At 48.5% G+C, this 14,042-nt stretch overlaps 1 protein-coding gene across 2 annotated transcripts in view; it reads right to left on the reverse strand.

Annotated features, from left to right (window-relative positions):
- SLC23A2 (solute carrier family 23 member 2) overlaps nt 1–14,042 on the reverse strand; it is a 49,394-nt gene that overhangs the window by 21,099 nt on the left and 14,253 nt on the right. For both annotated transcript variants that reach the window (XM_068174372.1, XM_068174373.1), the window contains exons 2-4: nt 5,450–5,718; nt 4,613–4,711; nt 1,537–1,653 (exon numbers count right to left, since the gene is read on the reverse strand). In XM_068174372.1, the coding sequence (XP_068030473.1) occupies nt 1,537–1,653; nt 4,613–4,711; nt 5,450–5,581 (348 nt within the window). In that variant the 5' untranslated portion in view covers nt 5,582–5,718. The remainder of the gene's footprint in view (nt 1–1,536; nt 1,654–4,612; nt 4,712–5,449; nt 5,719–14,042) is intronic.

Here is a 14,042-nt window from a genome sequence, read left to right on the forward strand (position 1 = left end):
CAGCACCAGCTGATTCCCTCCTCGGCCATCAGAGGCTTCTCCTTCTGCTGCCGAGCCCCCAGCAGAGCTCCCCCTGCCCTGAGCTTCCCTCTCAGTGTTTTTCCCGTGATCCTGATGTGGGGGGTTTCTGGTTTTTGTGATTTCTGGGGGATCCGCAGGGTCCTGAAGCAGCTCCACAGCTGCTCTCCTGAGGAGGCATGCAGGTAACTGTGCTGAGAGCAGCCTCCAGCCCAGAAATTACTCCACTCCCACTGGCTCACACACAAAGGAGCTCCCAAGGACTCCTTAATTCTTCCTCAACCCAAAGGCACACCAAAGGCAAAAGAAAACAACCAGTTTTCATCATCCTCCACACACAAGTAAAAAGAGAACTCTTACAGAACTGCCTGTCCTTGAGGAAAAGGCAGAAATAAAAAGGATGCTTTTGGAATGTGTTTGTTTGGAGATCTCAAGGTCCTTTACAGAGATGACCAAATTCTCAGCATTCCTGTGGGACAGATGTTACTGCCACTGGGGAAGGGAAGGAGATGGAGCTGGAGCTGCTCTGCAGCCCACTGCAGCCCCACTCCCTGCAGGAAGCACCTGCCCATGCTCCAAGGCAAGCCAGGTGCAGGCTGATGCTCTCAGAACTGAAATAATTGCAGTAGCAGCTTGAATATTCAATATTTCAGGTCTAAACCCTTGTCTCTCCCCATCTCTAACTCCAGAGGTGCCCAGTGTCCCTTGTGAAGGCCACCACTGAGTCCCTGCTCACTCACTGACCAACAGCAGCTTGTAACTCTAAATACTTGAGTAACTCTCACAAATGCACGAGCTGAAAACTGAAATCATTCTCAGGGCAATGATCTGAGCGTGATCAGCTTCAGAAGAAACCTCCTAACACCTTCCTCAAAATCATTCTCAGGGCAATGATCTGAGCGTGATCAGCTTCAGAAGAAACCTCCTAACACCTTCCTTAAATCATTCTCAGGGTAATGATCTGAGCGTGATCAGCTTCAGAAGAAACCTAAAACCTTCCTCAAAATCATTCTCAGGGCAATGATCTGAGTGTGATCAGCTTCAGAAGAAACCTCCTAAAACCTTCCTCAAAATCATTCTCAGGGCAATGATCTGAGTGTGATCAACTTCAGAAGAAACCTCCTAACACCTTCCTCAAAATCATTCTCAGGGCAATGATCTGAGTGTGATCAGCTTCAGAAGAAACCTCCTAACTCCTCCTTCAAAATCATTCTCAGGGCAATGATCTGAGTGTGATCAGCTTCAGAAGAAACCTCCTAACTCCTCCTTCAAAATCATTCTCAGGGCAATGATCTGAGCGTGATCAGCTTCAGAAGAAACCTCCTAACACCTTCCTCAAAATCATTCTCAGGGCAATGATCTGAGTGTGATCAGCTTCAGAAGAAACCTCCTAACACCTTCCTCAAACAGGTGAGAGTGGAGAAGGATAAAACTCACACACACGATGAACTGCACAGAAAATCCTCAATAAACTTTGAAAGCTACAGAAGGAAAAACTGTCTCTGCTTGGGGATGTACCTGCAAGCCCAGAAAGATGCAGAGGTACCAGGGAGGAACATCTTCAATGGTGTAAATCATGTCAGTCCTCTGGGCATCCAAACTGCCACTGCTGTCCAGGGTCTCTGCCAGGGAGCTCTGCAGGAACAAGGGCACCAGCAGGTTAGTGCTGCACAGAATAAAGGGAATTTCAGCTCCCAGGCACTCCAAGGCTGCTTCAGCAACGCTGATTTGTGACAATTTCAAAGCCTGCCACATCCAGCTCCTGAATTTGTAGCCAACATGTTCCCTCCTGAACACTCCCTGCTTATTTATTTATAATTGCTGATTTATGACAGAACTGATCTGGCAGCCAAAAGGTGCCCCAAAATGGATTCATCATGACAGGGCTGTTAAAAAAAACCCCACCAAACCCCAAAACCACAAAAAAAAGAGAAAAAGAAAATAGGGAGAAATTGGAACTAAGAAGAAGAGCTCTGTCCTTGCATCAGAGACCAAAATCACTGGCAAAAATAAATCCTCATTATGATAATTGCTTCCCTGCTTTGCTCTTATCCAATTTCATCTTGGTTAACCACTTTTAGCCAAAGAATTTATAATTTTCCTTCTTCCCCCTCATTTTTGCAGTCAGGAAAAATGCTAATTATTACACCCAAATTAATCCCCAACCAAATTCTATCAGCCAAGCAGAATTCCTCCAGGAATTTCAATTCCCCCAGGAATTTAGGCAAGGCCACGCTGTGCCCTGCCACGTGCCAATGGACAATTGACCACAGACATTCACACATCAACACCCCTGCAGATCTTCCAGTGAAACAAGGGCCAGCTCTGCCTCTTCTCTGTCACAAATAAGTGGAATTGGTTTGGAAACTCCCGGGAACAAACCCACAAAGCTCCAAAGCCCCAGCACAACAACAGAAGCAGGAGGAAGTATCAGGTTTTGTAATTTCAGACCAAGCAGCTGAAAAATGACCTTACACAACAGCTGCTCTGCCCTAATCCAGCCCGAGACACTCGGAGCCCACGTGAAGCTGCCTCACACAGAGCCTGGGAGCTCTGCCAGGCTCGTGACCTCCCCAAATGGTCCCCACTCCTCCACAAAAACCCCAGCACATCCACGGGTTGTGCCGAGGTGATCGCCACTTGGTGCCACCTGCAAGGCCAGCGAGCCAAACCGAGCCTGGCACTGCCCTCCCAGCTCAGCCTTGTGCTGGGGAAGCAAATCCACGGGGATAATTCACATCCAGTGCTGCAGGAAGGTCGAGGGTGCTGCAGCAGAAATGCAAACTGCAGAACTCTCATTTGAGAGAACTCTCCAAAGCACTTTGAGCAATGCTCTCCCCAGGCCTGCACACACCCTCCTGCAGCACCAGTGACAGCTTTTCATTGACTGGAAAAGGAGCAAATTCTCTCCTGACCCAATTCTCTAAAAAAAACAAACATGTGGGGAAAAAAAAAATCAGGAACTCGAACCATGGAATGGTTGAGGCTGGAAAAGCCCTTTCAGATCCTCAGGTCTGACCACCAGCACAGCAGCACCACCATGGGCATCACCAAACACATCTCCAAGTGACACACCCACACATTTTTGGAACACCATGGGGATGGGGACTCTATCACTGCCCCTTCCAATCCCTGACCACCCTTTCCATAGAAAAATTCCTCCCGATGTACAGCCTGACCCTCCCCTGGCTGGGCTGCAAGGACCTTAAGGCCCAGTGCCAGCCCTGCCATAGGCAGGGACACATTCCTGTCATGTGCTGAACAATTCCCACACACTTAGGAACTGAATCTTTCATTTTCTGTCCTATGGGGCAGCTTTGGATTTATTATTAAACAATATCCTACAAATTTAAAGTAGCAAAGGAAGCCAGATCAGTGAACTGTTTTGCTGCAATGAGGGAAGGAACTGATGGTTTAGCTGACTGAGGGTTTTATTTTGGATTAGGTTGTGGGTTGAGGGCTTTTTTTGAGATTTCTGGAGAAAACAACATTTCCACTATCCCAGGCTGCTCCATCCATCCGGGCTGGCCTTGGGCGCCTCCAGGGATCCAGGGGCAGCCAGAGCTGCTCTGGGCACCCAGTGCCAGGGCTCCCCACCCTGTTCCTTCACTGGGAGCCACAGCAAAGCTTTAACTCAGGGAGATCTGCTTCCTCTAAAGCTCAAGGTCTCTTTTAGAGGAATTATTCTCCATCACCCACAGCTCTGACCCCGTGGACCAGCTGGGAGGGAGGGAAGCACACGTTAGGGAAAAGCAGGAACTCTTTGGTGTCTAGAGATGGCTTATCTCATTGCACAATTCCACCCAAACACCTGTGGCTCAAGGCTTTGATCAGATTGTGCCTCTCCACTCCAGCCCCAGCACGCTCCAAAAATCAGCCATCAAAGACTTTCACAGGTAACAAAACCCTGTCCATGAAATGTGAGTGTGATGGGGATGGGAGTGAGACACCTGGGCAGACTGAGCTGGGAGTGCACCAGGCCCAGGCTCCCCCCAAACCCAGCCCTGGCAGACCTCTGGCTGCTCAGGGGATGCTTGAAATCTGAAATTCAGGAGTGAAAGCATTAACTGCATCCCTTGGAGTCATCCTTGCCCGAAGAGAAACTATGGCCTTGAAGGAAGGAGCATCATGATGCCCCTGCCTGGAACCAGGAGTTTTGCTCCTGTTTCAGCCAGGACATTTGAAAATCTTGGGTCGGGCTGAGGCTTTTCAGAGACAGACAAAGCCAGTTTGACTGAACATTTCAGAAGTTCAGATTTACCATAACCCTCATCCTTATTTTAAACAAAAGCTCAGATTCACACCATCTCAGCTTGCAGGATCAGCACTGAACAGGCCTAGGGAATGAAAGAATGGAGAAAAAAACTGGAAAAATCCCAACCAAGGGCATGAACTGCTTCCACCATTTCCTGAGTCATGCCCCAAGTGCTGCAACCAAAGTGTGTGACCAGCAGTCACGAGGGCAGAACTGCCTGGGGTGATGGGAATGTGCAAATCAGCAGCTCTGGGATAGGAAACCTCGCAGCCAGGGGAGCAAAAGCACGAGCTGGGAGAGCAAGAATGAGCTCCCAGCTAGCAGGGGAGCCCCACAGACCTTCTCTGCTATGCCATTCTCCGTGGTGTAGATGGCCATGAGCTCCGTGTCCTCCGTGTCCTGATCAGCGCTGGACGTGGCTCCACCATTTATCACAACCTTCAAAACGGAACAAAACCAGGAAGAGATGAAGTTTTTAAATCAACATTTCCTCTGCCATCACACCTCGTATGTCAGTTTTCTCTCTGGGCACTTGACACCTGGCTCTGACATTTAGAAAATGTGAGGAGCATGGCAAGGCATCATTTCTGTAACAGCAGGGCTAGGGACAGACGTCACATAGAGCTCCTTAAAAATATCGCACAGAGCTCCCCAAAAACACCCAGAGAGCTCCCTAAAAACACCCGAGAGATCCCTAAAAACACCCAGAGAGCTCCCCAAAAACACCTCAGAGAGCTCCCCAAAAACACCCAGAGAGCTCCCTAAAAACACCCCGGAGAGCTCCCCAAAAACACCCAGAGAGCTCCCCAAAAACACCCAGAGAGCTCCCCAAAAACACCCCGGAGAGCTCCCCAAAAACATCCCACACAGCAGCTGTAGGTTTGTACACCTGGAGCATCATTCCCTGTAGGTGTTTGTACACCTGTAGGTGTTTGTAGACCTGGAGCACCATTCCCTGGAAGGGTTTGTACACCTGGAGGTGTTGGTACACCTGGAGGTGTTTGTACACCTGGAGGTGTCTGTACACCTGGAGGTGTCTGTACACCTGTAGGAGGTGTTTGTACACCTGTAGGAGGTGTTGGTACACCTGTAGGAGGTGTTGGTACACCTGTAGGAGGTGTCTGTACACCTGGAGGAGTTGGTACACCTGGAGCACTGCAGGGCTGGGTCACTCACGGGCAGGGTGAAGAAGGTTGGGTGCTTGGGCTCATCCTCGTATTTGCCCTCCGTGGAGCCTCCAGCCTCCACTGACTTGGCCGTGGTGTTCTTGCCAATGCCCATGGTCTCCAGCACGTCCAGCACCTGCATGCAGCACCCAGGAGGTGCCTCTGGGACAGGCCAAGAGCGAAGGACAGCTCCTTATTCCAGCTGCAGCAGCTCCAGGAGTCACACAGGAGCTCAGTAATCCAGCTGGGACGTCAGCGGGGCGCTCCCATCAACGGCTCCTAGGAGGGAAGGGAGGAATTGGGTTTTTTTAGGAGAGAAATAAGTCAGTCTCATAATCTGAAGGGCCCGAGTTCGTTCCTCACACAGGGCACCATCATATGTTGATTCTTGGCTTCTTTCCTTCTGTTAAGGTTGGGATTGAAGGCACTTGAGATGATAGCTCACATTCAGACTTAGATGTTTATTATTTCTTATCCATATTACAAGTCCTGAGTTCTACAGCATGCTACTAACAAGTTACAAAAGGGTTAACTACCTTTCTTTACAAGGCCTTTTAAGGCTTAACTATTCAATTAAGAAATGACATTTTAACCCAATAACTAATCACTCGAAGTCTGCAATGTGGACTTTTCTGTCCAACTACAAATTACCACCCAAACTTATGAAGAAGAAGGACCAGCCTCTGCTCTAAAACCTCCATCTTGCTCTCTAGATATTACTACATTTTAAAACTCTAAACTCTAAGTTTTCCACTCTGTGATATTACACACCTCTAATCAAACTCCACACCCTCTATGTCAGTGTTATCAATCAATTGTGGAAGTTTTCTCCATGGCCTCAGGTCAAGTGCAGTGCTCTCCTGGGGGGTCACTGCTTGTCAGCACAGAAAGTCTCGAACTCTCAGCATCCAGGACTCTAACAGGAAGGGAGAATTTGATGTTTCTGTTCCCAAAAACAGATGTGCAAAAGCACAAGCCCCAGAGCCTGGGCTCCCTTTCGTGCTCGTGCTCGTGACTCACCGACTCTTGTCATTCCTCCCCAGTAATTATCAGTCAAGGTATTTGAAATTCTCCCATACTGGGAATACTCTGATTATTCTCCCATCCTTCTCCTGTGTTTTTCAATCATGAGTAGCACATTGAAACCTGAGATTTGTTCCAGTCTCACAGATTTCCACAGAACTTTTTGGGAACAAACTCCAGGCACAGAGCAGTGCAGAACAGCTGAACCTCCAGCACAAAGGAGACTTGGGCTCCTCCAAGGAGGGTGAATTTCCAGAGCTGCTCCAGGGTTACCTCTGTTATTGAGTCCTTTCTTTGAATCAAACGTACTTTGAAATATAAAGCATCAACTTACTTTGAAATAAAAAGGATCTGGGAAGCTCAGACTGGATGGACAGCGAGGCACACAAGCCTTTCAGACAGAAACAGCCCCTTCTGCTGGACATCCCAACCCAAAACTGTCCCCAAATTCTCAGCTGTATGAAGAACATTCCAAGTGATCTGCCTGATGCTGAAGGAACTGCTTGAGGATAAACTCTGCATTTCAATGAGTTTCACTTCTCTTTTGGCACGGGAACTGGAAAGGTCAGACACCTCAGTGGGTCACTCCAGTACAGTTTTCCCACATTTGCTCCTTAAATCAGACCAGCCAGTCCACTGTCCTCCCACATTTTCCATTTCCAAGACAAGAGAACACGAATTAACATATTTGAACCTAAACTCCCCACAGGACAGCACAGAAAACCCAAGTTTTGCAACCTGTGGTTACTGAGCTTTAAACAGAGAACGCAGCTGCCTACACCTGCAGGTGAAACCAGGTCAGGTACAGGTGAAAGTACAGGACAGAACCTGCAAAACGGCCTCTTGAAAGCCACAGAAAGTGGGGTTTTCTGCAGCAGAACCCACTCACACTGGTGTTACTTCAAAAGCAAGTTAATGATGGCTTCAGCTGAACCCTAAGGTGGAAACACAGCTCATGGGCACTCACAAGCACAGGTCTGGATTGGAAAAAAAGAAGCAGAACTTGGGTTTTTCCTGATGTCTCCCTTGCAGGTGCTGCTCAGGAAATGCCAGCAGCTCCTGTCTACTGTAACTGCAATAATAACTGAACTTGAGAAAGACTCTTCTGCTGAGGGCAATTCAGGACTGTACTAATATATGAATACTAATACATTACAACCTCTTAATAGCTGTTAATTGCCCATTTGCTGGAAAATTCTGGTTCCTTGAGGTGAAAGACATATTAAAACTTTCAAAGCAATGTAGGTATCTCCTGAAAAGTTCCATAAAAAAGACAATTTGGGCACTGAGATCCCTTGAAGCATTAATTAAATCAGTATGGCATGGAAGGCAGTGCCTGCAAATCAGAGTTAAGATTTGTTTGTGAGAGTAAATATTAAGGTAGCATAATTATTTCTCACTTGAAGACTGAAGAAGACTGGTTTGAATACTCATTGCTCTGGAAAAAACCTGTCATTCCCATTTTCACAATAAGCACAAAGTGCAGCTCAGGGCAGAGAGGCGAGGTAACTGGTTAACAGGTTAAAGGTCTGGGGGCACTGGGCTGGGATTTTTGGAGGGGTTTTTTGTTCGCTTTCCCTGTAGAGAAAGGAGATTTTTGCTTTTTTGTTTTCCTAGCACACAAGAACAAAGAGAAAAGAATCTGCCTTCCACTGTCATCGTAGATGTATTTTATTCTCCAAGAAAATCAGAGATGGAGACGGGCGAGGTTTAGTCTGGCAGCTTTATCCTCTGGGACTGGGAAGGGAAAGGGCAGCAGGACACCTCCCTCAGCCAGGGCCAATACTTCTGAGCCAGGGGAGCTGCCAGGCACAGGATCTGCCCTAAGGTGCCCTGGCAGCCTCAGCTGCTCAGCTGGCACTAAGCAGCACCTCCAGAGAGGAGAGACCAGGCTCTGTCATGCCGCACACCAGCAGGGCTGCTGTCTTCTCCAGGCCTGGAGCACTCCCTGGGAATTCCAGCAGGACAGCAGCAAAGCTTGCCTTGGATCCATGGCCTGCTGACACACCGGAGCTGAAATAACAATTCCCAAACAGGCAACTCCCAACTCACAGGCCAAAATCCCCTCATTGCTGCTTTTGCTAAAGAGAGGGACGGTTTGTGTCAGGAGGGCTTGGTCCAAGAAAAACCAGGAGAAGGAATGTCCCAGCTCTTCTTGCTTCTACCCAGCAATTCACATTGCACTTAATGGCACAGATGATCATCAGAGGCTCCCGGAATGCTTTCATTCTGCAATCAGGAGTGTCAAAGAGGAGAAGATAAACTCTGCTGCTGCCTAAAGCTACCTGGGAGAGATCACTCCTTATCAGCCCCCGTGTCCCACCACATGACTCAGGCGTTTTTACAGCCCTCCAGAGCAAATCCAGCTCCTCAGGAGCTGAAAAGTCCTGGAAAAAGAGATAAAACAAAAGAGATAAAACCCATTCAGCATCCGGCTGAATGTGGTGCACCATTATCTGCAGGCTGGGATCCAATGGAAAGGCTGGGAATGAAACCTCTGTCAGGACTCACCTTCCCACAGGAATTACCTGCAGTGCACACGTGTGTTTAACACAGGAGGCCAAGAGAGGCCAGGGCTTTACAGTGCTGGAGATAAGATTAGGATTTACACAAAGGGCAGGAGAGAGCCCAGGTGCAAGTTCAGGAGGAAAAGCCTCCCGGCCAGGCAGAGGCCACTCTGCACCTCCAGCATCTGCCTTCTCTCCAGCAAGAAGCTCCTCCAGCCTCGGAGCCACCAGCAGAGGACAGGAAGAGGTGCCAGTGCTTGGTCTGACACAACATCACCTTCTCATGCTTCCAGGACCACCCACCACACCTTCCCTTTTGCCAAGGTCGCTGCTATTTCTTTTAAACTAATCAGGATGTGTTTCAAAGCTCATGGAAAAAGGGTAAAACCCATCAGAGACAGGAGATCTACGATGCAAGACTGTGTTTGAATGTTCTTTTTCTCTCAGCAAGTCTCTGCTCTGGAACCTCCACCACAAATAAAAACATCCATTGGAGCACAAAGGTTTTCCTGCAGGAAAATCCGCCCCTGGAAAGCTTCCACTTCCCGAGGTACCCAAGTGCCTGTGAGCCAGTAAAAAATCCTTTCACAGCTCATCTCTTAAGTAGATCCAAGGGTTAACCTGGGCAGGACAGAAGGTGCAGACAGACATAAAGAGCTTATTGCCACGGCAGGGAAAACTGGCCGTGAACCCCCAAAGGAGCAGGCAGTGGGATCCAGACACCTCCCTTGCACGCACTGTTTCCTTTAAAAGCACGGCATATAGCTTTTGGCTGAAGCAACCAAAAATATTCCCTGGATCAGATCTGCTGCTGTGGCAGTTCCTCCCTACGCTGCTGAAGCGCCTTCAACATCAATATTTGAATCCAGAGCCTGGCAAAGCAAAGACAGGGGAAAACAAAGCCCACCTGACCTCCAGGCTGTGACACTCCTGAGCAACTGGCAAGTTCTTGGGGCTCTTCTCTCAGTTTGGGCTGATTTGGGTTTTTTTTTAAACTCCTTTTGCTGGTGCTGTTGCCTGGCAGCACTGGGACTAGGCATGGTCATGCTCAAAAGCATGGCAACGCTTTTGTGAAGCTCATTTGCAACGAACAAACCTAGAGATTAACCCTCTGGAGGAAGCTCAGGCTCCCCCATGACTTCCAGCCCTGAAAATTACAGTTTTTCCAAAGTGAAAGGACCTCCTGTGTAGTCCGTTATTTGCCAAACTCAAACCAAAAACGTTCCTAAAACCAGGAAGGCTGAATTCCAGCTGGATCCTAAATTTCTCCCAGCTGAGCTGAGCCCACCACCCAGTGACAACCAAAATAATTTAGACTTTCCCTGTCCCTTCAGACAATCCCTGCCCTGGTCCCCAGCCAGTCCCCACCCTGTGGAGAATCAGGGACTGGCCTGAATTTGGTGGCCCTGCCCTGCTGCACAAGGGAATATTCCTAAAGGAAGCACAACAAGTGTGGTGATAAAGGCAGCTGGGGAGGGGACAGCCCACGCCTGGGTTTGTCCCATGTCACACCTCCCCAGGGAGTGGTGGCACAGCCAACCAGGACCTTTCTGGCTGTCACAGATGGCTGAAGAGCCAAAAAAACTCTGGCTGTTGCACCCACTGAGGAGATTAGAATCAAATTAAGGTCACTGCTTAATTGCCATCATCAATTTATTCTTTTAATTAGCTGTCAGGCTCATGTGAACAGACCAACTTTCTCCTGCAAGCAGAGATGATGCTCAGCCAGAAGCTGTCCCACTTGAGGTGCCTCTGGAATTTCACCACCTCCCTGGTACTTCCAAGTGTTTGGCACCTCTGGAACTCGGGCACATGATGTGTTTTAACGCAATCAAGGCATCCTCTAGGTCTGAGATTGTATTTTTGGCAGCAGACAGGCAGCAGAGAGGTGGAAAGGGACTTGGACTCCCTGCATGCTGTTTTCTTGTTCCATGTACCAAGTCTGAGCAGAAGATAAAACCAGTTTTAACCCCACCTGCTCAGGGCTCAGGCTGGGGAGCTCCCTGTGGGAAGGACACACCAGAGGCTGAGGCTAAAGCAAAATTTCAGTTCCTGCAGTGTCATAGCTGTGAAGAGCTGAAGCGAGCAACAAAAGCACTGGATTTACTTGGGTTTGGGGTTAAAAAGGTGTATTTAGGCCAAGCAGATGATCCTGCTCTGCAGGACAAGTCAGAGAGAAACCAACTGTGGGACAGAGGTGCCACGGGCCAGGCAGGGCTCCAAAGGGAGACACGGAGAGGGGACAGGCAGAGAGGGGACAGGCAGAGAGAGAGGGGACAGGCAGACACTGAGGAGGGGACAGGCAGACACTGAGGAGGGGACAGGCAGACGCAGAGAGGGGACAGGCAGACACTGAGGAGGGGACAGGCAGACGCAGAGAGGGGACAGGCAGACACAGAGAGGGGACAGGCAGACACTGAGGAGGGGACAGGCAGACACAGGCTGGGGTTGGCACCGAGTACCCAGGGAGCTGCAGAAGGCACAGGACGGATGCCAAGAGATCAGGGGAGCTGTGGCACGAACTCCTTGCCCAGAAGCCTTCACCAAAGCGAGCAGGGAGTGCTCCAGCAGGGCAGACAGTGAGGAACGCTGGGGAGGCTCCAATCTGACCGAGTTTGCTTACAGAGCACAGCTGTGCCTGGCCAGACACACGATTCCACACCAAGGCAAGGCAATTCCCAGTTAATTATGGAATAGCAGCTTTCTCCAGATCGCCACTGGCTCTAGCTACACCCTCACAAAACCTCTGTACATTTTGTGCCATTAAAACCCCAAATCTCATCTTTTTATTAGCCAGACCTTGTCTGCTGTGCATCAGCTCCGGGCACTGGATTTACCCATGTTCTCACTTTTCTGCTGGTTTTAATTCCAGAAGAACTTTACAACACTGTTCCCCTTTTCCCTCTCCAGCCTGCACAGCCGTCCACACCTATCTCACAGCTCAAATAAATAAACATCAGTTATTTGTTTCTGAGAACCTGTTAGAAACGGAACAGGACATCACCAAGGGGTTTTCAAATATGAAGAACCAAATTACAAGCCACCAAAAGAGCACTGGAAAGTTCTCTTCAAAAGAGAACTTGGCTACTCAGAGGTGTCCAAAGGGTGCTGGATGTTTTCCTAGGAAAAAGGTTCTCCCCAGTTAAAAACATTCCACAAACCTCTCATCACCCAGGTTTAAAAAGCCCTGTAAGTACTTAAAGGATGCAATCAAAGTCCTGTCTGCAGAACCACAACCACGAGTCCAATTGCCCCACGCTGCTCCATCCCAGACCTGAGCCTGGACACGGCACCTGTGAGGTCCCACCCACTGTCCACACATGCAGGGAGTGCCTCAAAGGCATTTCTTCTGCCTTCCAGGGCATTTTCACCATCTCACCGATGTGAAGAAGGTGCTCAGAACCCAGACTTAATTTTCTTTTGCTACTTGTAAAAACCGCCCTCCTGCTTCAGTCTTGGAGGGAGTTTTTTCTCGGGGAGTTTGGAGCAGCCTCTTTGGTCCCAGGAGACTCGTGATTTGTCTTCAGCAGGGCCTCTCCAGCTCCTTCCCATCAACTGAAGCTGCACTGAAATATCACCACATCCTAAACGCTCCAGAGATTCCCCCCTCCACTGAACCACATCCACAACAAGAAAAGCAGACTCCAAATTTAACCCAACACCACACAGTCCGTCTTCACCTGCAGCCGAGACAAATAAAATGCTGCTACATACCCGAACTTCCTCACATCTGAGTTCTAAAAAGCTCAATTTAGGTTTTAAAAAGAGCTGGTGGGCACTTTAAGAAGTTTCTCTCTTCACTTCGAAGTAGCTCTCCAAAGCACAAACATATTCTTTCTGTGGAGGCACTAATGAATTTTTAAGTAGTTGGTATTTTGATTGCCATCCAGAACGGTGCTTTAATAACTGACCAACGTTATTAGGGCAAGTCTACACAAAGCTAAGCAGGAAAGTTATGCCGAGCTCAAACCTTCCATGTATTTAAAGCACATTAGCTAAATCTCATTAGCTTCCTGTGTGAATGAGCTCGTTGAGAAGGGGACTTAAATCCAGCTGAATGAGGAGTTTAACGCAGGATCTCAGAGCTTTCAAAAACCACAAGTTTGGCGAGTCAAGTTATTAACAGAGAGCTTAGTTAGGCTGGGATTCTAAACCAGAATAGCTGAAATGTGAGTGTCATCAGCCACCCTGCAGGGTGTTTGATCAGAACACTGCTGGCCAAGCAGTTCCCACTCATCTTTCACCCCATTACTCCCATTTTCTTGTCCCAAAAGGCAGCAGTTTTGCCCAAATTCTGTGCAGTGCATTTGCCACCCTCCGGGAGACCCCACCAGTGGACGGGGATGTGAGATTAAATTCCAAAGAAGTGCAAGCAGAAGGTTGCTGGGAACTGACACCTGCAGAGCTCCCCAGGCTCAGGGTAAATAAAAATTAAATTCTGTCTCACGGCTCCTTCAGTCTGCCCTGGAGCTCAGCACACCTCGCACAGCGCATGGCACACGGTAATTTGATTTATAATGCTATGGAGTCCTTACGGTCTCCCTGGGGAGAATTAATAATTTGGGCATTCCGATAGCTCGCCGTTATTATGGATATTAATACCCAGCTCGTTAAGCTCCTTCATGGCCCTCAAAGCAACCTGAGCTCACACTGGGTCCTTTCTCAGCCTGCTTTGTACTTGGACTTGGCACTTTGATGAAAGCTCCCTTCTTTCCAAGACTTTAATCAAGTTAAAACAAAGGTGGAGTTAGAGACTCATCTAGGGAAAATTCCATTTATTAAGTAAATCGAGGTAATGTGCCAATTTTTTGACTCTGGATGCGAAGCTCCTTCCCAGAAGCTGAGGCTCTTTTCCCTGTGGCTCCTTTGGAGAGGGAACAGCTTGAGCCCAGTAATCATTACAAAGCCAGCAACTGATCCCACACTTGAAAAGTCTTACATCTATTAGGCTTGTCTGGAAATAAACACTTCCTTTTAGCATAACTTATTAGGATTTGGAATTCATAAAATTACAGAAACTAACCAAGATGCTGTACCTTTGTACTCAAGCTTTCTTAATATCTCTTTTACTAC

Source organism: Anomalospiza imberbis, chromosome 28 (assembly GCF_031753505.1).
Source record: "Anomalospiza imberbis isolate Cuckoo-Finch-1a 21T00152 chromosome 28, ASM3175350v1, whole genome shotgun sequence".
NCBI classification, from domain to species: Eukaryota; Metazoa; Chordata; class Aves; order Passeriformes; family Viduidae; genus Anomalospiza; species Anomalospiza imberbis.